Source organism: Xiphophorus hellerii, chromosome 21 (assembly GCF_003331165.1).
Source record: "Xiphophorus hellerii strain 12219 chromosome 21, Xiphophorus_hellerii-4.1, whole genome shotgun sequence".
NCBI classification, from domain to species: domain Eukaryota; kingdom Metazoa; phylum Chordata; class Actinopteri; order Cyprinodontiformes; family Poeciliidae; genus Xiphophorus; species Xiphophorus hellerii.
Genome location: NC_045692.1, coordinates 25,066,894 through 25,094,240, shown reverse-complemented (window position 1 = coordinate 25,094,240; position 27,347 = coordinate 25,066,894). Strand labels below are relative to the sequence as shown.

General features: G+C 42.1%; 2 protein-coding genes across 5 annotated transcripts in view; both read left to right on the top strand.

Moving 5' to 3' along the window:
- The window catches only part of LOC116712074 (NACHT, LRR and PYD domains-containing protein 3-like), a 1,065,068-nt gene that overhangs the window by 755,383 nt on the left and 282,338 nt on the right, over window positions 1-27,347 (top strand). The gene's annotated exons all lie outside the window — the stretch shown is intronic.
- On the top strand, window positions 977-26,495 carry LOC116712093 (melanoma receptor tyrosine-protein kinase). 4 transcript variants are annotated; one of them, XM_032551927.1, is made up of 26 exons: window positions 977-1,123; window positions 1,154-1,209; window positions 12,065-12,207; window positions 12,716-12,920; window positions 13,668-13,802; window positions 13,882-14,156; window positions 15,311-15,452; window positions 15,689-15,802; window positions 15,883-16,009; window positions 16,527-16,600; window positions 16,685-16,778; window positions 16,849-17,160; window positions 17,270-17,360; window positions 17,598-17,755; window positions 17,845-17,877; window positions 18,333-18,480; window positions 18,596-18,718; window positions 18,807-18,905; window positions 20,276-20,461; window positions 20,779-20,934; window positions 21,023-21,098; window positions 22,013-22,159; window positions 22,242-22,339; window positions 22,551-22,688; window positions 24,186-24,276; window positions 24,434-26,495. In XM_032551927.1, the coding sequence occupies exons 1-26, from the start codon at window positions 978-980 to the stop codon at window positions 24,766-24,768; spliced, it is 3,702 nt and encodes a 1,233-aa protein (XP_032407818.1). In that variant the 5' UTR covers window position 977; the 3' UTR covers window positions 24,769-26,495. The 4 variants fall into 4 exon arrangements, with proteins under 4 accessions (XP_032407818.1, XP_032407817.1, XP_032407820.1 ...); XM_032551928.1 differs by having other exon boundaries at window positions 978-1,209; window positions 13,882-13,950; window positions 14,038-14,156; XM_032551926.1 differs by having other exon boundaries at window positions 977-1,209.

The following is a 27,347-nucleotide window of genomic DNA, read 5'->3' as shown; positions in this document are numbered from 1 at the left end:
TGTCAGACGGTTTCGGGTTCAGCAGATCAGTCGGATTATTTCTGCAGCAGCTCAGGTTTCATTTCTCTGGAACAGATGAAGAATAAAATGTAAAGGTCATAAAATGTCTCTTGTTGGTAAACGACGGCGTTGAGCTGCTCCTCGTTCCAAATTCATCAGAAAAAAAAAACATCTTCAAAAACAAAAAACAAGTAAAAATATTAAATCTGAAAAATGGTTTAGTTTATAAAACAATGTTGAGCAAAACAGATAAATGGATTAAATCACGACTGATTATTACTGCAACAAATAAAATTCTAGTTAAACATTTAATCAGATTAAAAAATCTCAAAGATAATTTAACTGTGAAAATAAAACATAAGATCTGAATATCTGATGTTACTTTAGTTCTGGAGTCCAGAGAGAATAAAAATTCAGCTTTTATAAATGTTTCATAACTTTATTTTCAGAAGTTCATATTTTTCTTGCCAGTCATTTGAATTTATTAAGTTTTCAAACTGAGCAGCTGCTGAACATTTCATGGCCGTTAGGTGGCGCTGTGCTCATCTGTTCTGATGTCCATAAAGAAACTAAAAACTTTATTAAAATCTTCTGATCTTCATTTTTATCTGGTTGTATATTTTTATCTGTTTTTAGATATTAATGAAATATTTATAAATATTTATTTTATTTTATAAAATAAAGTAAATATATTTTATAACAATAAAATACTAAAACAGCTGCAGTTTAACAAAATGTTTCTCATCTCAGATTCTTTCTGTCATTCAGTTTTTTCTGTTAAATTTTTTGCTTTGGTTCTGTTTGTTTTACTTTCTGAACTTTTCATCTCTGATCCAACAAACTGACCTGAACGTCATTAAGGCCAAATGAACCGGAGGAGGAGAAAGAGGAGGAGGAGGAGGTGTGTGTTGGAGGAGGAGGTGTGTGTTGGAGGAGGAGGTGTGTGTTGGAGGTGTGTGTGCTGGGCTGAGCCCTGAATGTGTTCTGACCCGTCATTCTGCTCCAGTTTCCCTCCCGGATCGGTTCGGTTCGGCGCATGGAGCAGCAGTCCGACCTGCCGGACTCTAGTTTCTAACCGGACCGTCTTCATGGAGTTCCTGCCCGGAGGAGCGGCGCTGCTGCAGCTGCAGCAGCTGCAGCTGCTGCAGCTGCTGCTGCTGCTGCTGCTGAGCATCGGCCGCTGCTGCAGCACAGACCCGGACAGAAAGGGTGAGGCTCCGGGTTCAAACTCTGGTTCTGATCGGGATCGGTTCTGCTCTGACAGGTTCCGTCGTTTGTTCCCTTCATGTTTCTGTTCAGGTTTATTTCCACAAACTGTTTATTTCTCCTTTCTCTGCTAATATGAAACATTTATTTCAATAAATTAAATGGTTTGTAAAATAATTTCTCTAAAACTGAAAATGATTTTAGATCATTTTATGATCAGAACCAACATGAGACAAAACCTTTATAACAAGATTTAAATGTCTGCAGTAAAACAGTAAAGAAATGATGATCAGATTTAATAAAAGTTCAGACAGAAACTTTAAAATCTGCTTCATGTTGAGGATCTTAAAGAATTAAAGTCGGTTCTGTTGTTGGTTCTGATCCAGAAACTCAACAAACTGCAGCTTCACTTTTTATTTCCACTGGATTCTCAGATATTTTCTCCTGAGAAAATAAATTTTCTCTGGAGATTCAGTTTGTTGTTTCTGGCTGATAAAGTTTATCTGCAGGTTGTTATCAGTTTATCAGTTATTATTATTTATCAGAATCTGTCCAGGTTCTGGTTCTGACCTCCAGACTGCGAATCAACCAACTTTTATTCTAAATACATTTAAAATATTTATTTAAAATAAATAATCATTTATTGACTCAGTCTGACATTAAACTGCCTCTGAAAACATTTATCACTTTATTTCCTCTACAGTTGGTTTGTTTCTCCAGGTTCTAATTAACTAAACCAACAGAACCCGACCCAGCGGTTCTGACTGGGTCCAGTTTAAGTAGATAGAGGATCAAACATCAGAGAATAAAACAGATTTAAATGAATCTGAGGATTTTTCAGTTTTTCTGTGAATGAAAGAAAAAGATTTTCTGATCCATGTCTGGATTATTAATAAACAGAATCATCATTTCAGGACCAAACGTCTCGGATCCTCAGATTCTGTAAAACTTTTAGTGATGAAGATTTTAGTGAATAATTAAATCAAAGTGAATTTAATCTGTTGCTGTGAGTTCAGCAGAAATTTGATGTTTTTAACAGAAATATTATTTCTGCTGATATTTACATTTTATTACAACTTCATGAATAAAACTGAAGCTGAAAGTTTAGAGAAACTCAAACGTGTTTTTTGATATTTATTTTTATTTGCATATTTTGATTTGAAGGTAAATTTTTACGTCTTCCTGAACATGAATCATTTTATCAGATGATTTGATGTAAAGTAAAAAGTTTTGTTTTCTGGTTGATCAGTTTAATAATTCAGGATGAATCTGGTCTTTCGGTTTGTGTCGTTCTGAGAACCGTCTGAGCGTCAGGGTTCGGATCAGAACCGGGTTTTCTTCCAGGATTTAAATGTTCTGATCGTTTGGCTCTTTGGGTCCAAATCGATGGTCTCCTGGGTTTGATCTGGACTCAGCGGTTCTCTGGTGAAACTCTCAGCCTTTAGATGTTTCATTATTTAAAGCTGAAATGATCAGTGAGAGGAAGATGGAGGAACTGAATCCTCGTCATCGTCTGAGAATAAAACCAGGACGATTCGCTGCGATGGAATCAGTTCGGCTGAAATCAGGGAGCAACGAGGATCGTTGAGCTCTGCTGTTTGAGAGGCAGCTGACAGGACCAAGTCTTTGTCTGGCAGATATTCAGTTAGCAGGACGGTTCTGGTTCTGAATGGACCGCTGTCTGCGTTTCCTAGGATCCAGAGAAATTCTCCTGCAGGACGTTCAGGAGGAAGACGGTTTAAAGTTAAATCCTGGCTGATCAACAAGCAGCAGAACGTCTGGAAAGTTCAGAACATTTTCCAGAAATGGAATAAAAGTTATTTTAACCTGTTGAGGTTTTACAGGACGCATCTGGAGACATTTTGAAGTTCAGACTAAATCTAAAATTATTCACACCCTTAGATTATTCCATGTTTGGTTACGATCAGAAGGTTTTGCTGTTTTATAAGATCTTATGAGACGAAGCAACACAGATAATATTAGATACAGTAAAGAAAATATATTTGTAAATATTTTTATCACTGATTCTGTTTTAACCTCCAGATTTTACGTCTGCAGACCAAAAACTTTTAATCATTTTTCTCTGTAAAGCTTCATAAACTCAGATGGAGAATGTCTGTTCATATCTGTTTTAAAGTTCGTGACAGATTCTCAGCTGGATTTGGGTCTGGACTTTGACTAGGCCGTTCTAACACATGGATCTGCTGTGTTCCGGTTTGGTCTGTGAAGGTTCTGGATCAGGAGCAGAAATGACTCAGAAGCTGCAGGAGTTTGGCTCTGAAAGGTCAGACTGACTCAGACTGAGATCCTCCTTCCAGAACAGCTTCTTAAAGGGACGGCGCAGCCTTTACATCAACTCACAACATTAAAATAATTAACAATAAACCCTCTGAAATATGACCAGACATGTGATTCACTTAGAGAAACACTCATCATGCTTAGTTTGCTGTCCAGAACGTTGTGTGACGCAATGCATGCTGGGAGTCTGAGGTAAAAATGGATTCACCTGAAATATAAAACCTGAAGTGGCTCAACGACCCGGAACGATTCTTTAATTAACTACAGCAAATAGAGAGAAATATGAGACAAACTGTGTTGTCATGGAGACAGATCTGGTTTTATTATGTTAGTGAAAATGTTCAACATTAAAATCATTCATGTTAAACTGAGTGAGGCGTTAATAACCTTCACTTTCTGCTTTTATCAGGATTTTTGTTTTTTGTTCCTGAACTTCAGTAAAACTTCTGATTGTTGAGTCTGGAGCTGAAGATCCAAGGATCAGACAGCCTGTGTGAGTGTGTGTGTGTGTGTGTGTGTGTGTGTGTGTGTGTGTGTGTGGGTGTGTGGGGGTGTGTGTGTGTGTGTTGACTCTTTGGAAGGACCTTGGCTTTATGTAGGGGTGTGTGTGTGTGTGTGTGTGTTTGTGCTTGTTTTTCATTGGGGCCGCTGTCAACTGAAAACAGACACATGCTGAAAAGCTTAAATGGTAACCATAGCAACGCTGTTGGCATAAAGAGCAGGACTTTTTAACTGAAAGGGAAAAAGAAAAACCATTCAGCTGGTCTGGTGGATCCTGGAGATCTGATTGGCTCGTGGCTCAGAAGGGGCGGGGCTTAGTGAACTTTACTAATTTAATTTATTGTCTGTCAGCTGATCAGTCTGAGGAAAAGTTTATCTGTTAACATGGATTATTGGGCCTGTAGTCTGAAGTCTGAAGTTTTATTTTTTTAAACTTTTTGTCAGTTTTTATTTTTAAGACTTTGTGTTTAATTTAGTTTCTCTTCCTGGATTTGGTTTCTTTGTGGTTTCCACGTCGACACATTTTGTCTTTAATGAGTTTTTTGTGTCTTTCTCCTGTTGGGTCCCAGTTTGTTACCTTGTTGTCGTGTTTCTGTGATGCTGGATGTTCTGTTCAGTTCTTCATGTTTCTCTTTTGTGTCGTTTTGCAGCGTTTCTGAACAAAAACAGATTCAGATTAAAATCTATAAAAATGATCTTCAGCTAACGAAGCCAAACGCCCCGGTGGGATTATTTTGTTCTGATCTGTGGATCAGCGTGGAGGGCTAACCAGAACCAGACCCAGTGGGTTCAGGGTTTGGTGTTTGTTGGTTCTGACGGTTTGTCGCCGTCTGATGCAGCTCCAGGGATTTTCCTGGCAGGAATGTGAGGAATGTCAGTTATGGAGCTGAGAAAAGGTCCGCAGGATTTAACAGGCTCTGCAACATGCAGGCGGTTTGTTTGGGGCAGAGAACCGGACCCGGTTCCAACAACCTGCAGTCACTGTGGGATCAGACCCAGGAGGTCAAAGGTCACTGAGAGCTGCTGGCTGGACGGCGCCGTCTGTTTTCACACCTGCAGCTGCAGAGTTCTGCTCTCAGAGCCGCTTCTGGTTCTGAACATGAATCAGAAACAAAAAATATTAACAGAAAATAAACAGAGATAAAACTAGACAGAAATAAACAAACTTTTTAGTGTTTGTTTACTAAATTATTAGATTTTTGTGTAATATTTATTATTCCAGCCTCCATCTCTGGTTTCTAATCTTCAGTTTTTCTGGATGAACGTGAAACGTCTGATTCCAGGAAACTAAACGTGTTTCAGCGAAACACTGAGCCATAAAAACTCTGATAGCAGGTGAATCATTAAAATCATTAAAATCATTAAAATGATGATTTGACAGATTTATTTGATCAGGATTTAATCAGAAACTCTGGATGTTCAGAAGGCAGCAGTTCTTCTTCATCTGACAAATCAGGACAGAAACCAGTAAAAGACTCCAGAGATCCATCAGTTCCTGCTGCAGCACCGTCGCTCTGCTGCTGCAGCACCGTCGCTCTGCTGCTGCAGCACCGTCGCTCTGCTGCAGCTTCCAGTCCTCTTCTTTCTGCTCTTTACTCCCATTTCTCTGCCTTGTGGAATAAATCTGAACTTTTATGAGGCAGAATATTGAAACGTTGAAACATGTTGAGGTTCGGAGACTCAGGATGAATCCAGCTGCTGACCAGCAAAACCTGCAGCAGGTCAATTCACAGCCATGATGACGATGATGATGATGATGATGATGATGATGATGACTCTGAGGAATTCACTGAAGCCTCGGTGTTATCTTAAAGCTGCGGTCGTCATGGAAACTTGAACCCTGCAGAGTTTTCTTCCTCAGCCGTGACCGCGGAGCTTTTCAGGATCCATGTTGCTGCGACACACACTGGGTCAGAGGTCATGACTGCTAATCTGCCTGCTGCAGAACCCCGACCCGGTTCTGCAGCAGAACCCCGACCCGGTTCTGCAGCAGAACCCCGACCCGGTTGCTCTAGGAAGCTGCTGTGTTCAGGAAACGCAGCTTTACGGTTTAACTGTCAGGATGAAACCGATGCTGGAATTTTCCTCAGAGAGAGACGGAGCTGCAGGCCGAGGACAAGCAGCGTCTCGCTCCGAGCCGCGCACAGCGCTGCAGGCGAGGCACACACACCGCTAACACACACACACACCGCTAACACACACACACACCGCTAACACACACACACACCGCTCACACACACACACACCGCTCACACACACACCCCGCTCACACAAGTCAAACACGATCCACACAGGGAAGATTTAGTGATTAGCTGCTGATGTTCCAGCAGGTTCTCTTCTGCCCGGTTCTGTTCAGGGAAATCGACCCGCTTCCTGTTCGACCTGCTGTGACCTTCAGGAGCAAAGGTCATGGAGCTGCAGCTTCCATCCTGCAGGATGAAGCAGCTCTGAGTGTTTTTCTGGGTCGGATCAGCTGAGACTGAATCTGACTTTGCAGATTCTCAGAACATCTCTGTCTCAGTCCAACACCGAGGGTCAGAGGTCAAGGTCACCAACCTGCAGACACACTCAGGGGAACAACATGCAGTCGTTACTTTTCAAAGACTCATCTGAACTCATTGTCCTATTTAAAGTAGGAGAAATGTCTGTGACGACAAAGAAAATCAGAATGATGGTTATTTTGGTTTAGGTTCCAACCACAATGAACTCCGTTATTCAGTGCTGCTTTTTTGAGGTTCATAAAAAACATTTTATTCACTTAAATAGATTTTTGTAGTTTTCTGGAACTAGCTCAGGTTCCTGGTTCTCGGTGAATTTGTTCGGATTTCCTGGATTTTGTTTGGCTTCTTTTTCAGTTCATGAACATTTATAGAAAAACGTTTTAAACACAATAAACTGATCTATGAGTCATTCAGTCATAAACTCCAGGAATGATCCGGGTTTTTATTGGATCTTTAGGCTTTTTGTATTTTATAGATTCTCTTGAAGACTTTCTGTTTATTTTTTGAATCTGTTTTTACAGCCTCAGCTGTGTGTTAAACCCAACCAGAAATGAGTAAAAACTTAACAAAATCCTGCTGGTGGATTTTAAAGATGATTCTGGAATCAGTTCATCTGGAAGGTCAGAGCAGAGGTCAGTCGATTTGCCTCTCATACGAATCAATAAAAGCTTTTAACTGCAGTTTAAAACCAGAACGATTTGAAACGACAAACGTTTCCACTGATTGGAGCTGCAGGCGGTCGGAGCGTAAAACTATCGATTCCATGTCAGCAAACTTTCATTAGAGACACTTTTTAAGGTTTCCAGTCATAAATAATCTGCTGCCATCGAGCCGCTTTCCTCTCTCTGCTCCATCAAACAGCCTGTAAGAACAGGACTGGAGGGAAAAGCTGCGAAGTCGATGAGCAGGAAGGAAAACGGAGACAGAAACACGGAGCTGCAGGTCCAGGCAGGCAGCAGCTCTCACTGATTCCATCTGAAAAACAAACAGGATCCACATGAGGAGGTTTCTGCTCAATCACAGGTTCAACCTGCCAAACGGCAATGGAGGAGCACAGATTGTTTATTACAGACAGAGGTCTTCCTCTGCAGGGGGGATTTTGATTTTTTAGAAACATACCACAGAAAATCAGAAAATGTTTTCAATTTTACAAAGTTTAGAGAAATAATGACTTTACAGGTAAAATCTGCTGGTTTCTTTTACATTTAAAGGTTTTTCTGTTCTGCTGGTTTGGTTTCATGGATTAATTATCCATGAAACCAAGATCGTTTCTCCCATTAATGAAAAGTTTGTATTTTTATTTGTTGGTTTTCTTTCTGCTCTCTGTTCGGTTCTTAAAGTTGATGTTTATTTGAAATAGTTTCAGGTTTTCTAAGCCTCATAATGAGCCGTGAAGACAAACGTCTGCAGGTCCAGTCGTCTTGTTTTAGTTGAATTTGGTGAAAGTTATGGATTTATTGAATTAGTAGCTCTCATATTTGGTGGATCAGTTGTTGTTACTGATGCCTTGCAGTAGGAAGGTTGTGGGTTTGAATCCCAGCCTGGAGTTTGCATGTTCTCTCTGAGCATCTAAAGGTTTTCTCCTGGTACTCCGACCTCCTCAGATCCACACTCAGCAGTTTCACTGAGAGAATCCATCCTTCTTTATTCTGTTTATCATCATCGGTTTAGAAACAGATGAGGAATGAAAAGCAGATGAAGAGTTGAAGGTTAAAATCCTGAGGAATTTATCCTAAAGTCAGGAGAAAAGCTACAATGTCCAAACTGCAACTTTCCAGGAACAGCATCTGTTCCCAGAACCTGTTTGGATCTAAACTTGTTTCTGGGTCTAAAGTCTTTGGGTCGACATGTTCAGGTCTTGTTGACTCGGTTTGGGTTCATGGGTTGAGCGGCTCAGTGTGTCACAAACAGGGAGGCTCAGTTCAGGCTGAACACAGAAAGTGTGTTGAGGAATCAGCTGGTCGATTACTGATAATCTAATCGTCCTGACAAACACACGTCTGTCTGAGCAGAACATTTCCTCCAGCAGAACCAAAACAGGAGGTTTGAGAGAAAATGTGCTGTGCAGGTCGCAGGTGTGTGTGTGTGTGTGGGTGTGGGCGTGTGTGTGTGTGTGTGTGCGTGTGTAGGCGTGTGTGTGATTCTTATCTCTACCTCCATCTCCTGTGGTTTTTTGAGAAAAAGGCCGAACCATCTTGGCTCTGATTGGCCGGCGCTGTGATTGTGATCTGCTGCAGGTCGAGAGTTTCAGGAACGTTCATTTCCACTAATCTGATGGCAGCGAGTAAAACAAGCAGAGATTCACATGTGATAACAGAACGGAGTGTGTTAAACCAACATGTGACGCGTTTTGGTCCGTCTGCCTCAGTTCTTCGCTTTTCATGGAAAATTTGGACTTTTAGGGTTTCAGAAAAGAGGAAGGAGTTTAAAAAGTTTCATTTTGCAGCACAGACAGAAAACTGTTAATATGAAGTTCAGTGACGAATAGAAAACAGTCAAGATTTCTTATTGACACATCAGATGAAATGTTGAGCTGTGCTTTGGGATGTTCCACTGATATTTCCTGTTTTGGTACATCAGCTTCATTGTTTTTATAACGGTGCATAATTACATTAAAATGGACAAAACAGGGTGCAACTGAAGGTCAACTGTGTTATTGTATTGTCTAAGTAATGCTATAATGATCCTGCTGTTAAATCCTCTGAATCATGCATTATGTGTAACTAAACACTTGTTAAGGTTTTGTGTTTTTGCACTGATGGAGCTGAACATGAATATGAACTCTTAGTCTTTAGTTTGTGACTGTAATGTTTCTCATGATGAATTTTTCCGTCACTCGGTTCTATCTTTAACTCTCAGCCTGCGTCGGGTTTCAGAGGAGCTGCAGCAGACGCAGACAGGCCCGACCTGTTCCTGAACAAACAAACTGTTTATCACCACACTTCACCTTCCACTGAGTTTTCTATTCAAACCCGACAGGGATGTTTCTGCTGCAGCTGCTGACTGAGTTATCTGGGACTTTACAGAATTTACAGCCACTCAGAGAACAATGACTACACTTTAGTTTTGGAAAAATCACACTGTAGGGAATAAAACCAGCAAATATAGAAAACAGGAAGGAAAGAAGTTTTTGTTGTTTCCATGTGACTCCGTCTGTGCAGAACCATCCTCAGTATTTTAACAATGGTCTGGAAATCTGAAGCTGGAAGCTGACGGGTCGGCTTGGATCGTTAAACATTCAGTTTATTTTGTCGTTTTACATCCAGAGATGAACCCATGCAGGAATTTATGGCATTTTGTTCCCCGACTGCTGCTTTGTGGATTTACATGATCAGATTCATCGTCTTTCAGAATATTTTAGCTTGTCGCCACATTTGCTTTGGCACATTTTTAAAATTATGGTTTTTATTCATTTTTGTTTCAGTTACTTTAGAAATATCCACAAAAGAAAAACCATAATAATAATTAATATTTTTGTACTAGTTTAGTTTGCCATGGAAGAAACGGTCCGTTTCATGGCTGAAGTTTCTCTGAGCTCATCTATCTCTTCCTCTCATGTTTGATTGTTTTGGCCGAGTTCTGGTCCGGTTCTGTTCTGGTTGTGATTCTGTACAGAACCGTGTGAAATCAACACAAACTGGACCGGACGCCTGCATTCAGCCTGTATGAACCGATTCCTCTGGAATAACTGAACGATTCGGCAGGAGGGAATTCTGATGAACCTTCCAGGTTGGAGATGTTACCGGTTTGAAGAAGAGACTCTGAGAAAAGGAGAAATGAGGAATGAAAGCAGACGGATGTTGAGGAGAGAAGGAAAATAAGGATGTTTGGGAATCTTCGATGTAGGGATGGGAATAAACAAGTGGGAGAGAAGAGAGACAGCTGGGAGGAGAGTGGGAGGACGGATGGACGGATGGAGATGCACTGAGGAAAGAGAAACAGGAAGAAGGGTTGAAAGCAGACTGGAAGGAAAAGAATGAAGGGATGAAAATAGATGGAAAGCATGAAGAAAAAAGAGGATCAAGATAGAAGAAAGAAGGAGGGATGGAGATGGAAAGAAAGGAATAAATAAGAAAAGTCATTACGTCTGAGTCCAGATGTGGAGCGTTCCCCATGAGGCTTCGACCAATGGGACGGCCCCTCAGCCAGCCGGCAGCCAATCAGGATCACTCCCAGCTCAGCTGTGTTGTTTCTGTGACATCACAGCAGGAAGTCAGCCAATCAGAGTTCAGAGGAAAGACTTAATCAGTTTCATCAGGGAGAAACATCTGAACAAACCGCCGTTCATCTCTGAGCTGTTAGTGTTGGACACACGTTGGTTCATCTGGTGGACGGACCGTCCAGGGCCGGCCCAAAGGTCAGCGGGGCCCAAAGGTCAGCGGGGCCCTGGGAGAATTAAACCGGGGGTCCATCAGCTCCGATCTGCCTCCAGTCACCAATAACTCCTCCTTTAACCTGAACAGACCATCATTCAGTTCATTTATTTGTCCTTTAGATTTAGTTGCAGCCAGCTGTGGTATGAACCTTCCCAGCAGAAATGTCTCAACTTTTCTGATTTCCAGTTTTTTTTAGGCCCGACTGCTTAGAAACGTCGTTTTGAAACCTAATGGGAAAAAATAAAGCTAAAGTTTCTCACCTGCATCCGATTTTTACTTTCAATTTTTACTTTGAATTTAAGGATAGAAATTGGTGGAAGTTCTTAGTTCTGATGCTTTTAACGAGTTTCAAAAAATGTACTGCTGATCCCAGTTCAGAGCTGATAAAAGTAAAACTCGTTGATTCTGATCTCTGGCCTAATGATTGGTTCTGACTGTCATCAGGATGCCGAGTCTGTTGATGTTCCAACATGGCTTCCTTCCTTCCTGAAATGGTTCGATCTGATCTGTGTGGCTGTATCAGAGCAAAATGTCAGTCGTTCTGCTCAGAGACAGGAACTGATTTCAGTTCACCGTTCAGAAGCAGGACCCACTCAGAGATCTTACCGACCCTTGACCTCTGACTCCTGAGCTGCCGGTTTGTTTCTAACAGAGACGTGAGCCTGCAGAGCTTCATTCCTCTCTGACTTGTTCAACTCCTCTAAGCCTTTGCTGCTGGGATGTGCCACTCCTCTGGCCTCGTCTCTTTATGCTCCTTTAATTGTCTGAGTGGAAACTTCACCTGAACAACTCAGAGGGTGTAACCGTAAAACATCGGCACGCGTCTGAAGAATGAGGAAGAGTGAGGATGAAATTGGATATTTGGATTCTCGTAATAAAGAGAAATTTAGTTTGTTTCATATTAATATTTGGTTTTTAACCAGAAATAATTAATTTTAAAATCTAAAACAGAGCTAATACTTTTTACGGCTCTGAATTATCACCTGCCTGTAATTTTCTAAGAGCAGAAGTTTGATGCTGCAGTAAATTTCTCACTAAATTATTCTGACTCAGGTTTTAATCTTGCAGCAGATTAAAACCGAATCTTTTCTCCTTAAACTCTGTGTTGCCATGGTTACCGGGGAAACGGCACCACTCAGTGGCCGGTAGAGGAACTGCAGTGAACTCTGTGTCTGCTTTCAGTGTGCCAGGGGACGAGCAACCAGATGACCATGCTGGACAATCACTACCTCAAAATGAAGAAGATGTACTCCGGCTGCAATGTGGTTCTGGAGAACCTGGAGATCACCTACACCCAGGAGAACCAGGACCTGTCCTTCCTCCAGGTGAGTCCGGTCCGTGTTACGTCATCACGCTACGTCAGGCGCCGCTGGTTTCCCTCCGGATGGACATGTTTCTGATCAAACTCCTGATAAAGTTTCTAAAGACGCTGCAACACCTGACATGTCAAACTGATCGCGTCACTTTCAGTCCTTTGTTCTTTTAAGGTTTACATTTTTATCTTCTGAAAGGTTTTGACATGCAAACAAAGCTCCTGATCCAAACATCATCTCTGTTTTCATTCCAAGCAGATGTTCCTCTGATCTTTGTTCAGTAGTTCATCTGTTCCTCTAATGAATAATCATTCAGGCACAGAAAGGCTCCTAAACTCAAGAAACAATCTTTTGTGATAAAACCTATTTTAAATGTGATCATTAATTTGGGATTTGAGCTTCCAGTTGTTCCTTATAACATATTGAACAGACTTATTAATGTAAACCCTGTCATAATGCCTCGGCTGAAGGTTATTGGATAGTTTTTCAGGTCTTCAGCTCTTTCTCTCTGCCCCTTCAGTCCATCCAGGAAGTTGGGGGTTACGTCCTGATTGCCATGAACGAGGTGTCCACCATCCCTCTGGTCAACCTGCGTCTGATCCGAGGACAGAATCTCTACGAGGGCAACTTCACCCTGCTAGTCATGTCCAACTACCAAAAGAACCCGTCATCACCAGATGTTTACCAGGTTGGCCTGAAGCAGCTGCAGCTCAGCAACCTGACCGGTGGGTGGAGCAGCTTCTGGACGATGTTAGAAACACAAGCAAGTGTCACCAATCAGGAGGAGAAGGGTCAACATTACAGATGTGTCCCAAACCAACAGAAACTGCAGAGAAAGTCTGTAGCTGAGGGAATATTAGCTGATGTGTCATAAATGTGTAGGACAAGGCATGCTGGAGGAGCTTTAAAACCCACAGGATTGCGCAAATAAAGGTTTGTCAGTTGGAGTTCCTGGCAGCTGGTTGAGTGGGTGGAGCTGCAGGATCGTTTGAAAGTCTTCTTTCAACAGAACATTGAGATCTGACAGCAGGAAACAGACCGCTCCTTGGCAATTTGTGCCTGATGACGTACAACGTTCACCTTGATTGGTTTGGTTGAGTCACACCTCTGCTGTGAACACATGGCTTCATAATGCTGGACTTTTTTGGTGGCTGGTTAACAAATTTATACATAACATATTTTACAGAATCATGAAGGTTTAGTGAAAAAGAAAAAGCTCTGGTCAGAAATTTCATATTCATGAATAAACCTCCAGATTATTTAGGTTCTTGTTCAATGTTCAAGGATGGAAACATCGACTCGGCATCTAATCTAGTGTCTGCTGTCATGTTTCTGATTCCATGTTCAGTCTCTTGTTCATCCTGAATGTATTTTTAAAATGGCTGAAATGCATCATGAATAATTTTTCAGTTGTTGAGTGAAACCTATATTTTTACAGAAATTCATTGTTACAGTTTGTTTGCCTCCAACAGAGATTCTGTCAGGAGGAGTGAAGGTCAGCCACAACCCTCTGCTGTGCAACGTGGAAACCATCAACTGGTGGGATATCGTGGATAAAACCAGTAATCCCACCATGAACCTCATACCACACGCGTTTGAACGCCAATGTATGGAAAACATTTCTAAAATATTCATTAATGTTCTCATCCTGGTTGAACGTTGTTGGTAACATGAATGTGTTTGCAGGTCAGAAGTGTGACCCCGGCTGTGTTAATGGGTCGTGTTGGGCACCCGGACCGGGTCACTGCCAGAAATGTAAAGTCTTCCACTGTTTCTTTTACGTTCCACCATCCTGGCTGTTTGTGTTGAGTGAGTTTATGAATCTGCCTCTGACCCCGTTAGTCACCAAGCTGCTGTGTGCCGAGCAGTGCAACAGGAGGTGCCGCGGTCCCAAACCCATCGACTGCTGCAACGAACACTGTGCTGGCGGCTGCACCGGACCCAGAGCCACAGACTGTCTGGTCCGTATCAGATGATCATAATCACGTTTCATGTAAAAGTACTATTGACTTCAATGTCTTTTTCCATGAATGTTGCTACTGATCACCACATGAACTAATATTCTTGATTTCCATAATTACTTGGAAAAGCCTGGGAGTTCAGCCAAACCGTCTACAGGTGCTTTATGGACTTGGAGAATGTGTTCAGCTGTGAGGTCACTGCAGGAGGGTGAGGTTACAGGTCCTCTGATTCAGGCTGTTAGGTTTAGACTGGTGCAAGAGCTGGGAGAGGTTAAAAAGACTTGTTTCCACTGAGAGTTGCCCCTTGTAACTGTTCTGTTCACAACTTTTATAGACTGAATTTCTAGGCACAGACCTTAAGGATCTATTGTTTGAGGATCGGCTTTATCTAGACAATGTGGTTCTTCTGCCTTCATCAGAACGTGATCTCCAGTTTAAACTGGAGGGATTTGCAACCGAGTGTTGACCAGAAAAGGGCAGAGTGCCTTCGCCATGTCAGGGACGATGTCCTGCCCCAAGTGGAAGAGCTGAAATATCTCGAGGTTTTGTTCACAAACGAGGGAAAATGGAGCATGATACTGATGGGTGGATTGGTGCTGCGTCTGCAGTGAAGCCAGCGCTGTACCGGCCTGTTGTGGTGAAAAAAGAGCAGAGTCAAAAAAATTAACCTCTTGATTTACCGGTCTACGTTCCTTCACCCATCTCTGGCCACCAGGAGGAGCTGACTCCAGTGACTGGCAAAGAGAAATCTGGGCTTCACCTGGATTAAGTAGAAGATCATGGATGGATCCAGGTTATATTCAATATATTAGCTAAAAAAGTGTAAACAATGTATTTTGGTCTAAAAGTCACAAGCCAGAAGAAGAACAAGAACATAGACGCTCATCATGGAGGTAGTGAGTGGGTTTTCCTATCTGGGCTTTGGAATGAACTTTTCTTTATCACCGGTGGAAATTCATTGAGATTTTTATACATTTTTTTCTGCTCAGACATAACCTTCTCAACAGTTCCAAAGAGTTTTGCTTCCTGTGAGTCACAAAGATCCGCTCTACTGTTTAGCTAACAGACATGCGGCTCATGTTCAATCTTTGTTTCATTTTTATTCTGGTTTCATTTAGTTTCCAACTCCATTTGTTCCTCGTTTCTTCATGCAGGCCTGCAGGGACTTCAACGATGATGGAACCTGTAAGGACACCTGTCCTCCGCCGAAAATCTATGACATCGTCAGCCACCAGGTGGTGGACAACCCCAACATCAAGTACACTTTTGGAGCCGCTTGTGTCAAGGAATGCCCTAGTAAGTATAAAAAACATATTCATATCAGATCATCCAGCCTTCAGTGGCCTCTGTATGCTGCAGAGTGTTACATGTAGAAATAGTTCACTTCAGATGAAGAACTGATTATGTGACGATGTTTGAGGTTCCTGAAAATGCAGCTTGATTAGATCTGTCCTGCAGCTGGTAAACGTCTGTCAGTAAGTCGCCCGTTGTTTAGTCTCTGATGTTGCCTTAATGTTTGTCTTTGTTCACAGGTAACTACGTGGTGACAGAAGGCGCATGTGTTCGCTCTTGCAGTGCAGGAATGCTTGAGGTAGATGAGAATGGCAAACGAAGCTGCAAGCCATGCGACGGAGTCTGTCCCAAAGGTAGACCGACCCACACACACACACACACACACACACAAACCCAGAGCAGATTCCCAGAGTTGTTCTTGTTCTTTCTGCAGTGTGTGATGGAATTGGAATCGGGTCTCTGAGCAACACTATTGCTGTCAACTCAACCAACATCGGGTCCTTCAGCAACTGCACCAAGATCAACGGCGACATCATCCTCAACAGGAACTCCTTTGAAGGGTGAGGACATTTTCACCTTTTCTTCTTACATTTCTGTCCTTCCATCATCCATCATGCTGACCCTCTGTGGGGTCAGGAAGGGGTCAGGTACCGATCTCCAGGGGTCAACCTGGACAGGTCGCCAGTCCATCGGAGGCCACCACAGACTCCTCTTAAATTTGCATCTTGAAAATGAAAGCTCCTTCCAACTGATTAATCCAGGCATATAGATTCAGTAAGAGTTATTATTCTGAATGGAGGTGAGCCACAGATCAGTGTTTGGGTTCTGCTCTGGTTCAGAAAATAAGCCATAAATGAGTCCAGGAGTTCTCATGTCGCGTTCAACAGGATGACCAAAGTTTTTCCAAGCTTCATAATTGAATGTTTGATTGATGCCAACATGAGAAACAATATATGATTCAGAAATACAGAGTTTAATTGTCCAAACTGAAAACTGTACATGACTTTTTGTCCAGTGTTGATTCTGGTTGAATATCCTGCTCTAATGTCTATGATTATGTAACGGCTGTTCTTCCAGGGATCCACATTACAAAATCGGGCCGATGGATCCTGAGCATCTGTGGAACCTGACGACAGTGAAGGAAATCACTGGTAGGTTTTCCTCTTAGCTTTGTCATTAGATCAGAAACATGTCTGCAGAAACCAGCCTCAGAGTTCAGCTTGTTGGTGTCGCAGGTTATCTGGTGATCATGTGGTGGCCTGAAAACATGACGTCTCTGTCGGTGTTCCAGAACCTGGAAATTATCAGAGGAAGAACTACGTTTTCCAGGTGAGTTTCCGTGTTTCTTTCTATCTGTAGTTTTCCCAGCTGTGGACCAACAGTGATGTTTTCCTCCCAGAGGGTTCAGCTTTGTGGTGGTTCAGGTGAGTCACCTGCAGTGGCTCGGTCTGCGCTCCCTGAAGGAGGTGAGCGCTGGGAATGTGATCCTGAAGAACACGCCGCAGCTGCGCTACGCCAGCACCATCAACTGGAGGCGCTTGTTCCGGTCTGAGGACCAGAGCATAGAGTATGACGCCAGGACTGAGAATCAAACCTGCAACAACGAGTGCTCAGAGGATGGCTGCTGGGGCCCGGGGCCCACAATGTGTGTCTCCTGTCTGCATGTGGACAGAGGGGGGCGCTGTGTGGCATCCTGCAACCTGCTGCAGGGGTGAGAGACCTGCAGTCTGTACATCAGCTATAGTTCTGACGTAATTTTACTATTCTTTACGTACTTTTTTTGCATGAATTTAGTTGTTTTGTTTTGTTTCTTGGTGCAGTGAACCCAGAGAGGCCCAGGTGAACGGCAGGTGTGTTCAGTGTCACCAGGAGTGTTTGGTGCAGACTGACAGCCTGACCTGCTACGGTCCGGTGAGTTCACATCCACTCAACCAATGTCTGAAAGATTAGAGCTTTTACATTTTAATTCAGAATCCATTTACTCACAGGAGAAACACTGCATATTCAAAAAGTATTCCTCATCTTCGTCTGAGATGAAACTCTCTTTGACTCCATAAACTGGCCTTTTGCCATAATTTGTTGCAATTTGAATTAAATGCTTTGCATGAATTTCTGTTATCTCTGAGTATTAAACCCTTTTTTGTGCAGGGGCCAGCCAACTGCTCCAAGTGTGCACACTTTCAAGATGGCCCCCAATGCATCCCTCGCTGCCCCCATGGCATGCTGGGAGACGGAGACACTCTGATCTGGAAATATGCGGATAAGATGGGCCAATGCCAGCCCTGTCATCAGAACTGCACCCAAGGGTAAAACCTCTTCATCATGAAAGGTCTGAGAAGTTTAAACCAGCAGAGAAAATAAGTGAAGGTTTATTTTATTGTCTTTGTGTCTGCAGGTGTTCTGGTCCTGGACTGTCTGGCTGCAGAGGGTAAAACTACAAATAAAACCACAAACATACAGCAAAACATGAGCGAATCATAAACAAAAACATCAACAATGCTGAGTTTATTTGCCACAGTCGACTGGTTGACGAACTGAACCACCTGAACAGGATCTGTAGTGAACTTACCAACTTCTTTGCAGAGAAAATAAAAAATAATAATAATTTACACATCAACACCAAATCCATTAGCAATGCTCTGTCCAAACATAGCATCAGTCTGTTGGGTTAGCTTAGCCTTCTTCACACCAATCAACCTTCCTGTGAGTCGTTAAGCAGGATAGAAATAATGACATCATATTGATCAGGAATTAATCTGTTTATGTCGATGTAAATGACTCTGGAAGTTCACATGATGATTTCGTTCAGTATGGATAAGAAAGTGTATAAACCCGACCATTTTTTTGACTCATCTGTTTTTTGGTCTCTTTGTTTCCCACCAGCGATATTGTTTCCCACTCCTCTCTGGCAGTGGGGTTAGTCAGTGGACTCCTGATCACTGTAATTGTGGCGCTGCTCATCGTGGTTCTACTGCGGCGCCGGCGAATCAAACGGAAGAGGACAATACGCCGCCTGCTCCAAGAGAAGGAGGTGAGCGTCACTCTTAAAACACAACTCTGGCGTTGGAAGTGACTGGAGAATGTCAAACGGAGACAAACTCTCTGACTCTTGCTGGTTGTGTCTGATGTTGTTGGACATGTTGCAGCTGGTGGAGCCGTTGACTCCGAGCGGTCAGGCTCCCAATCAGGCCTTCCTGAGAATCCTGAAGGAGACGGAATTCAAGAAGGACCGAATTCTGGGCTCCGGGGCATTTGGGACGGTCTACAAGGTACCAGCGATGGCTGAAAGCAGAAGACCTTGTTAGAAACTCTTCTCCTGAGATGACGAAATAACTGACTTCATGCCTCTCTGTTCAGGGTTTATGGAACCCTGACGGAGAAAACATCCGGATCCCAGTCGCTATCAAAGTTCTGAGAGAGGCTACGTCACCGAAAGTCAACCAGGAAGTTCTGGACGTAAGGCTTTGCTTCTCCTCTGGTTCGGTTTGCTCAAGAGCTGTGGTGGGACTCCAACCTTCATCTTGTCTTGTGTGTTACGTCTTTAACTGTGTTGGCTCTTCTGAACAGAAAGAACAAGGTTCAGTTGGATGTTGGGTCTGTTCCCTTTGGACAGCACCAGTATTTATTAGGATTACTGTTTCTGTTTCTGCCCAGATTTTCTCATCGTTAATCACAAACCAGTCCAGAGCTTACCGCTGATCCCACAGGCTGATGTGATTCATTAGCAGAGAAATATTAATGGATTTACATTCTGGCTGGGATTCTTTAAACATGATATTCAACAGTTTCCTGATGGACTCTCCTGCCTCTGTCCTTCATTTCAAACCATCAGAGATCATGTTGTACATCAATGTAGGACTCATCCGTGCAGCACATCTCTAAGAGCTGCTGTTTCCTATCATATGACAATATGCTGCATATGTAGCATTCACAGTTAAAGGGTGATTGATGGGAATGGATGTTAAGCCACAATACCTCTGAATATGTTAAACTGGACAATAATACATAGAAAATACAGAAAACTTCTGTCACAAAACAGAAGGTGAAGCGTAGCAGTAAACATTTGGATAAACTGAGATTTGTATTGAAATGTTTTCAGAATTAATATTAAGTTCAAAAGTAAACGGTCAGAAAATGTTAGCAAGTGCAGACATTTGGATGTAAAGGGAACTCAATTAGGACAATTTTCACTTGCTAAATTCAAAAATCAAAGGATGAAAAAAAGAGCAAAAAGATAAATAAAATGTATATTTATTTGTCTTTCTGCCATCTGTTTTAATATTGTTGCATAAATCAGAATTAATATGGCATATGAACAAATTAATGTTATTTTGTGGTTTCATAAAGTGATTTTCTGATTTAAAATTACTTTATAAATTTTTAAAATAATGCAGTATTTATTAGTTTTGGAACAAACATTCCACATCACATCATAGCTCTTACTTTGTAGATTTATAAATGACTTTTTAATTAAGTAAATATATCTGACCAGCTAAATATCTGCAGAGTTCTTCTGTTTATCGACTATTAATGTAAACTAAAACAATTCATACTTTTGTATTTCTCTGCATATTTATGTACACAAATAGTTAATTATTAATGAAGTGAATATGACTCTTACATATAGCATCAAACTGTGTTTTATTTTATAAAGTAATTATTTATTAAAGATGACCAGATGATATTTCTGACCTGCTCTGCCGTTGTGTTTATGGACCGTCGGTGTTTCTGACGCTGCAGGTTTTAATTCCTTATTAAATATGACCTGATGACTGTGTGATATTCATGGACTGTTGGTGTTTGTGACTCTGCGGGTTTCCCTGCAGGAGGCGTACGTGATGGCGAGCGTGGACCATCCTCACGTCTGCCGCCTGCTGGGCATCTGCCTGACGTCGGCCGTGCAGCTGGTGACACAGCTGATGCCGTACGGCTGCCTGCTGGACTACGTCCGGCAGCACCAGGAGCGGATCTGCGGCCAGTGGCTGCTGAACTGGTGTGTTCAGATCGCCAAGGTGAGCCAGGAACCTCGGCGCTCGGTAATCCTGCTGAGGCTCGTTAACCTGAACGCATCAGGATGAAGGACTGTTAATCTCTTCAGTCCCGTCTGAAATGTTTAGATGCTGGGAAAATGTAAACTGGGTCAGGAGATTAGAGTGAATTTGGGTTGTTCTGGATCACACGGTCTGGGGAACTTTTCCCAACACTGACTTAAAGTTAAAATCAACATTTCATGATAAGCTGGACAAAATAATGGAATTCAAATATTTATTTATCTATTTACTGGTTAGTTCTGGTTTGTTAAATGACACACTGTGTCCTGCTGGTTCAGGGGATGAACTACCTGGAAGAGCGCCACCTGGTGCACCGCGACCTGGCAGCCAGGAACGTCCTGCTGAAAAACCCGAACCACGTCAAGATCACAGACTTCGGTCTGTCCAAGCTGCTGACGGCTGACGAGAAGGAATACCAAGCCGACGGAGGAAAGGTGCCATGGCAACGCCTGACTGGTTTCTGTTTGCTGTTCGGACTGAAAACATGTCAGAGATGAATCACTGCTGCATCTCTGTGAGCAGGTTCCCATTAAGTGGATGGCTTTGGAGTCGATCCTCCAGTGGACCTACACCCATCAGAGCGACGTGTGGAGCTACGGTGAGGAATCGTCCCCACAGCGCCACCTACCTGCCTTCACCCTCTGCTTCCTGTTAGCCGGTTTAAACATCTGAAGCCGCACAGCCAGAGGATTTAGACTGAATAAAATACTTCTACACTATTAGTGAATATTGGTTGCACATTATCATCTCTTGTTCAAAATGTTAAATGTTTGAGACTCAAACCAGAGTGAGATTTTTGTACACTGAACATCAGTGTTAGCATGTAACCCTGATTATATTGATTTATTCCTGATTATATTTAATCTGATCATGGAAATCTTACCAGTTTTCCTGTTTGAAATTAGAATGAGTGATTTGTATTACTAAAAATTAAAACTTAGGGCTCTTAGTTTAGCTAAAATCCCATCTTACGTTGAAAGCACGTGGCGTTCATTTATGGAGCTCCAGTAGCAGTCAGTCAAGCCACAAATCTGAAGAAGCCTCTGACTGGAGACTGTTGCAGCCTAACAGCTCCACATCCAGGCACCAGAAACATTAGTAACATAGCAACACATCCTGGATGACTCCATCCGTTAGCATACTCTGCTAATCCGCCTCATTTGCTTTTGCTGCTCGTCTTTAAACCTCTGGTTGGCTGTGAGGTCAGAAAGATGTTGGAGTAGGGGATATGATCGATGGAACTTGAACTTCTTCCTTCTCTCTCTGCTCTGCATCCATGAAGCCTCCTTTCTACCTCCTCTGGGATTTGGGGTCAAAGTTCAGGTGATATTTTATCTACCTGAGGTCCACAAATCGGGTAGACGAATCCGTTGACAGGACAGCTACGAGTCATTCTAACTATAAATGGCTAAGTGTGTTCCTGCAGAAAATGAGGAAATTGTTCTTTTTCCTTTTGTGCGGTGTTATTGCTAGGCTAGGCTAACCAAGCTAAAGTCACTCCTGTCTCTGCAGGTGTGACGGTTTGGGAGTTGATGACGTTCGGATCCAAACCGTACGACGGCATCCCGGCCAAGGAGATCGCCTCGGTGCTGGAGAACGGGGAGCGGCTGCCGCAGCCTCCCATCTGCACCATCGAAGTCTACATGATCATCCTGAAGTGTAAGAGCTGACCCTGCAGGTGGCGCTGCAGGCTGGCTGGGCTGTTTCCTCATGGTAGTGTGTTGTCCCCGTCTCCCTGCAGGCTGGATGATCGACCCGTCCAGCAGACCCAGGTTCAGAGAGCTGGTGGGCGAGTTCTCCCAGATGGCCCGGGACCCGTCCAGGTACCTGGTCATACAGGTACGCCACCGCCCCCACCTGACCCTACTATAAAACACTAACAGAACAATTCTGGGTTTTCACTTTACGTTTCAGAAAATATATCCAAAGAGTCCAAATCAAAATCTAAATGTTTTTCATTAAGTAATTGAACATTAAGAAGAGAATCTAATCAAATATGGAATAATAAAGTATATTTGACTGTTTTGGTTGCCTCTGACTTGTTTCCCAGGGCAACCTGCCGAGTCCGTCTGATCGGAGGCTTTTCTCCCGCCTGCTGAGCTCTGATGACGACGTGGTCGACGCCGATGAATACCTGCTGCCGTACAAACGGATAAACCGCCAGGGCAGCGAGCCCTGCATCCCGCCGGTAAAAACTCTGATGCTAACCGAACAGCAACCTGAAACAAGTCCTGGAGTTTCTGGAGTTTTCATTCTGACCCGGAAAGTCCGAGGTTCCTCACCGGCTGGGTCTCAGAATCCAACATGGCTGCCGCTCATACAGACAGCTGCAAGATTTTCATTTGAATTTGTGTCTCAATAATCTGATCCTTATAAAACCATAAGACCAGCTAATAAAACTGTTGCCACAAAATTAAATTACATAAATCAGGATTTCTGAGTAGTCTGGGAAAATCTGGACTTTAACTTCAGTAACTTTCCAGGTCTGGATCAGCAAAAACAACTAAAGTGTGGAGGATGTTGTATTTGTAACTGCTTTTCCATTTGGCCATGTTTCATGTTCTTCCTTCTTTCCTGTTCCTTCTTAGTATACTTCCTTGTGTCCTTCAATCCTTCATTATCTTCTTGTCTCATTGAATAAGAGAAACGAGAAACTTTTATTTATTTATTCCTTTGTCCGTCATTCTTTCATTTGTACTTTTGTTTTTTCCTTCCTTCCTTCCTTCTTCTCCTGTCCTTCCTACCTTCCTTAATTACTTTCCTTGTTCCTTCTTTCAATTCTTTTCGTTGTCTCTGGTTTTTGCAGCTTAGATATTTAAACCATTCCTTTTATTCACATATTTACCATAAATTTATCAACATTTGGTGTTTTATATTTTAACTGGTTTTCAAATTTACAATATAGTTGGTGTTGGGATTTTAGCCTTAGACAGTAAAGAAGCGCTCTCACCTGACGAGACGTAGAGCAGGGAATCCGTCTCTCCTTAAAGACATTTCCCAGTTCTTCCTCACATTGTGTCTTTATGAAACCTTCAAAATAAAAACAGAAGACATATAAATAATATTCTTTGCCACCTGTGTAATATTTGCTTTGGATTGTTATAACACATAATATTAGAATAATATATTTATAATTATAAATAAAATTGTTTTATTTCTAAGATAGCGCTCTTGTGTCAAATAATTTAAATCAACGTTAGGGAATCATTCAAACTTTTTGAAAATTTACAAAATCTCAGTTATCCTTCATAGCGTGGACTGAACACCGGTGTTACATCAAGCACTAAAGCTAATATTAGCTGGCATTTCGCTGGTGGACAAAAATACAATATAATAATATTCTAATTATAAAATATAAACAATAATATGTTCATCTTACTTGTGAAACGTTATCCCCTGAGATCTCATGTAAATAGTCCGTCGATCTCAACAAAAATATCCGGCAGTGCTGAGTCTTCTTCTGCTGTTTTGATTTAGCCAAGTAGGAGGAACGACGGCTCCAAGATGGCCGCCGTATTTCCTGTGCAGCCAATGCGGGGTTTACTCTTTACTATGTCTATGATGTTAACACACATGTCCTGTTACTGCCGACCACCAGGGGGCAGAACAATACGTAAAGTGAAATAATGGGCATGTTTTATCCAACATGGACACTGATCCATCTGAACTGTGTGTGTTTTTTTAGAATGGGCATCCAGTGAGAGAGAACAGCATCGCTCTCCGGTACATCTCCGACCCGACCCAGAACGCGCTGGAGAAAGACCTGGATGGTCACGGTAGGTTCTGACCAGCAATCACTTTCTTCAAGAAATCAGGAAGTGATCACAATAATGGAGTCAAACAGACAGGATACGAGTCAGATGCAAACAAGGAGTTTCACCATAGCAACCGAGTCCAGGCTCTAAATAAATCTTCCTGATGTTTGTGTTTCAGAGTACGTTAACCAGCCTGGGAGTGAAACCAGCAGCAGGCTGTCGGATATCTACAATCCCAACTACGAGGACCTGACGGACGGCTGGGGCCCCGTGTCGCTGTCCTCCCAGGAGGCGGAGACCAACTTCTCCAGACCGGAGTACCTGAACACCAACCAAAACTCGCTCCCCCTGGTGTCCAGTGGCAGCATGGACGACCCCGACTACCAGGCCGGCTACCAGGCTGCCTTCCTACCGCAGACTGGAGCGCTCACTGGGAACGGCATGTTCCTCCCTGCAGCAGAGAACCTGGAGTACCTGGGACTGGGAGGCGCACTGTACACTCCTGTCCGCTAGGGGGCAGCAGCGCTCCGACTGAAGCTGTGGCTTTGCTCAGATAAACAGTGGTCTGTTTTAAATTGGACAGATAACTGGATTTAACTCAGATGGTTCACTGTCGGTTCTCCAGAGGAACTGAAACAGAACAAGAACTTCCTGTTCCTTCAGGCAAAGGTCCAATCTTTGCCTCTAAGCTGACGGGATGAACGCATCTGGAAAATGGAGCCAAACATTACCCAGATAAACTGTAAAAACATAAGCTAATTCAGGTTACATTAAAAAAGACTCGCTCAACTCTCCTGCTCTCACATGTGGGTTTGGATGCTGCAGGACGATGCAGATGTTTTAATCCTGGGCGCTTCTGTTTCCAACATTTACATTCATGAACTGAAAATATTTAAGTTTTCTGAAGATATGCTTTGACTGTCAGTCAACATGATGTTTGCAACCTTAAATCTTTCAGAAAAAGAGGAAACAGGTTGAAACTGGATTCTCAGGCCACACTGCTCTACTCCAGATATTTATAACTGCCATTTTGTAAAAAAACGAATCTGCATTCACACAATCTGTTGGTTTTCTATCAGAACAATTTTATACAAGCCTTGCAAGAGCAGGTGGAAATAAAATTAAGCTTACTAAAATTGAAATTTTGTAGAAGACAACGTTGGGTGAACGAAATAACACAAATGGTTCCGTTTTATAGGTTGTAGAAGGACAGAGGACATGTCCACCATGTTTTTTAATCCTCTTTGGACATCACGTTCCCACAGATACATCAGTGTTTTTAAAAATCTCACCAAAATCTGTGTGCATGTCGACAGGAGGTGGAGACGAAGTGGAAAAATTTTAATTTTACTAAACATCAGAGTTGGTGGGGAGATTTGAAGAGTTTACTAATTTTTTAACGATTATTCAGTAATCTGGAATAATCTTAACTTGTTTTAAATATAGGAAGGAAAATGTGAACAAATCTTCTGACTACTTGTCAACATGGAGACAGACTGTAGGGGGCAGTGCTCACCGTGTTGTGTTCATTCTGCGTTATAGAAGAATCGTCTCCGGGCTAGCTTCTGTTAGCAAAACAGGCTAATTATTTCCCGCTGACAGGTTTACAGCGAGTTAGAGAATGTGTTTGACGGATTTGATTTGAAATTTGTTACTGTGACTTAGTGAGGTGGCAGCCATGTTGGATTTTGACATTCTAAGTCAAAACTTCGACTTAAAAGAAGAACTGTTCAAGGTAGTTCATTTAAAAATGAATAAGGCAAATGGAAAGCAGGCAAAACAGCTCCCCCTGCTGGTACTGCCAGGGTTCTACAAAAAACACCACTTCCATAAAGAATAGGTCAGCTTCTTGTTAATAATGACTTGTTTCTTATACTATTATTGTGAATAAATGTACTATGTTGTTTCTGTAAATGTAACTTTAAATGCGTTCAAAGTGAGAATGTGTGAATTTTAAGTTCAGCTCTGGATGGGAACCAGTGCAGAACCTGTCTGCTGGTTCTCACTGAGGAACACGGTTCAGCTAAACTTCACGGAACCATTTCAGTCCAAACTGTAGCACAAGGAGAACCTCCTGTTGTTGTCTGACTTGAAATATTCACTCTTGATTGTTTGTGTTGTTGAATTTTTGCTTTACTTGACACAAATGAGCCAAATCCTGACGTCCTGCTGCTGAATATTACTGCTAGTCTCTGTTTGTCTTTAATGTTTATTGATAAAAAAAAACAAAGTTAAGTTTCTGACTGTGGTTACTGGTTTTTATTCTTAGTATCTATAAGATACTATATATTTATAAAAACACTAAAGGTTTACATAACATTATGGTGAATACATAAATGATTTAATTTACCTTTGAGTTCTTTCTGAAGTTTCACATCCAGCTTAAATCCTGTGTCGTTGTTGGAGCTTTTAAGGACGTATGAATAATTCTATAAGCATTATTAATATTAATAGCTCTGCAGCGACTGCTAACATGTTGCCTGCGCACCGGAAGTGTCTATGTGACTAATAAAATGCGGCCGTGCTAAAACGGAAGTCCGTGAAAAAAGAATTACTTAAAATAGTCATTTTAAGTAAAATGACTATTTTACTTAAATATTAACATAGTATTTTACTATTTTAATAACTATTACTTAAAATAGTAATTTTAAGTAATTAAAATTACTTAATGCTATCGCTAACAGCAAGCTAACCCATGTTATTTCTATGTACTTGGATCTACTGGTAAATTATTTATTTAGCTTCTGTAAACCCAAATTCATGCTGAAGTTGTATGTTAATGTTAAGTCATAATGCATTTCTATAATGTAGGTCAACCATTTGCAGCGATCTACAGAAACCCCATTAAAAACAGTTTATGGCCAGACAGTGGGGAAATACTCACAGTATACATAAATAATATATTTTACTTTACATATGAGTGCTTGTCTTTCTAAGTAAATGTCCAATAAAATATATAAAAATACAATTTAAACAACGAGATCCTTACCTAAATGTGTGAGCTATGCTCCACCGTTAGCATCCATGTTTACTACCAAACACTGAGCACTTCTTCTTTTTACGGCGGTTGGTGGAACACTGAGAAGCTGACG

Bases quoted from the DNA above. Each gene is read 5' to 3' on its own strand.
- LOC116712093 (XM_032551926.1), top strand. From the start codon at position 978: ATGTGTTCTGACCCGTCATTCTGCTCCAGTTTCCCTCCCGGATCGGTT. The intron at 20,935-21,022 runs GTGCCATGGCAA...CTCTGTGAGCAG, and splicing joins ACCAAGCCGACGGAGGAAAG to GTTCCCATTAAGTGGATGGC. The intron at 24,277-24,433 runs GTAGGTTCTGAC...TTTGTGTTTCAG, and splicing joins GAAAGACCTGGATGGTCACG to AGTACGTTAACCAGCCTGGG.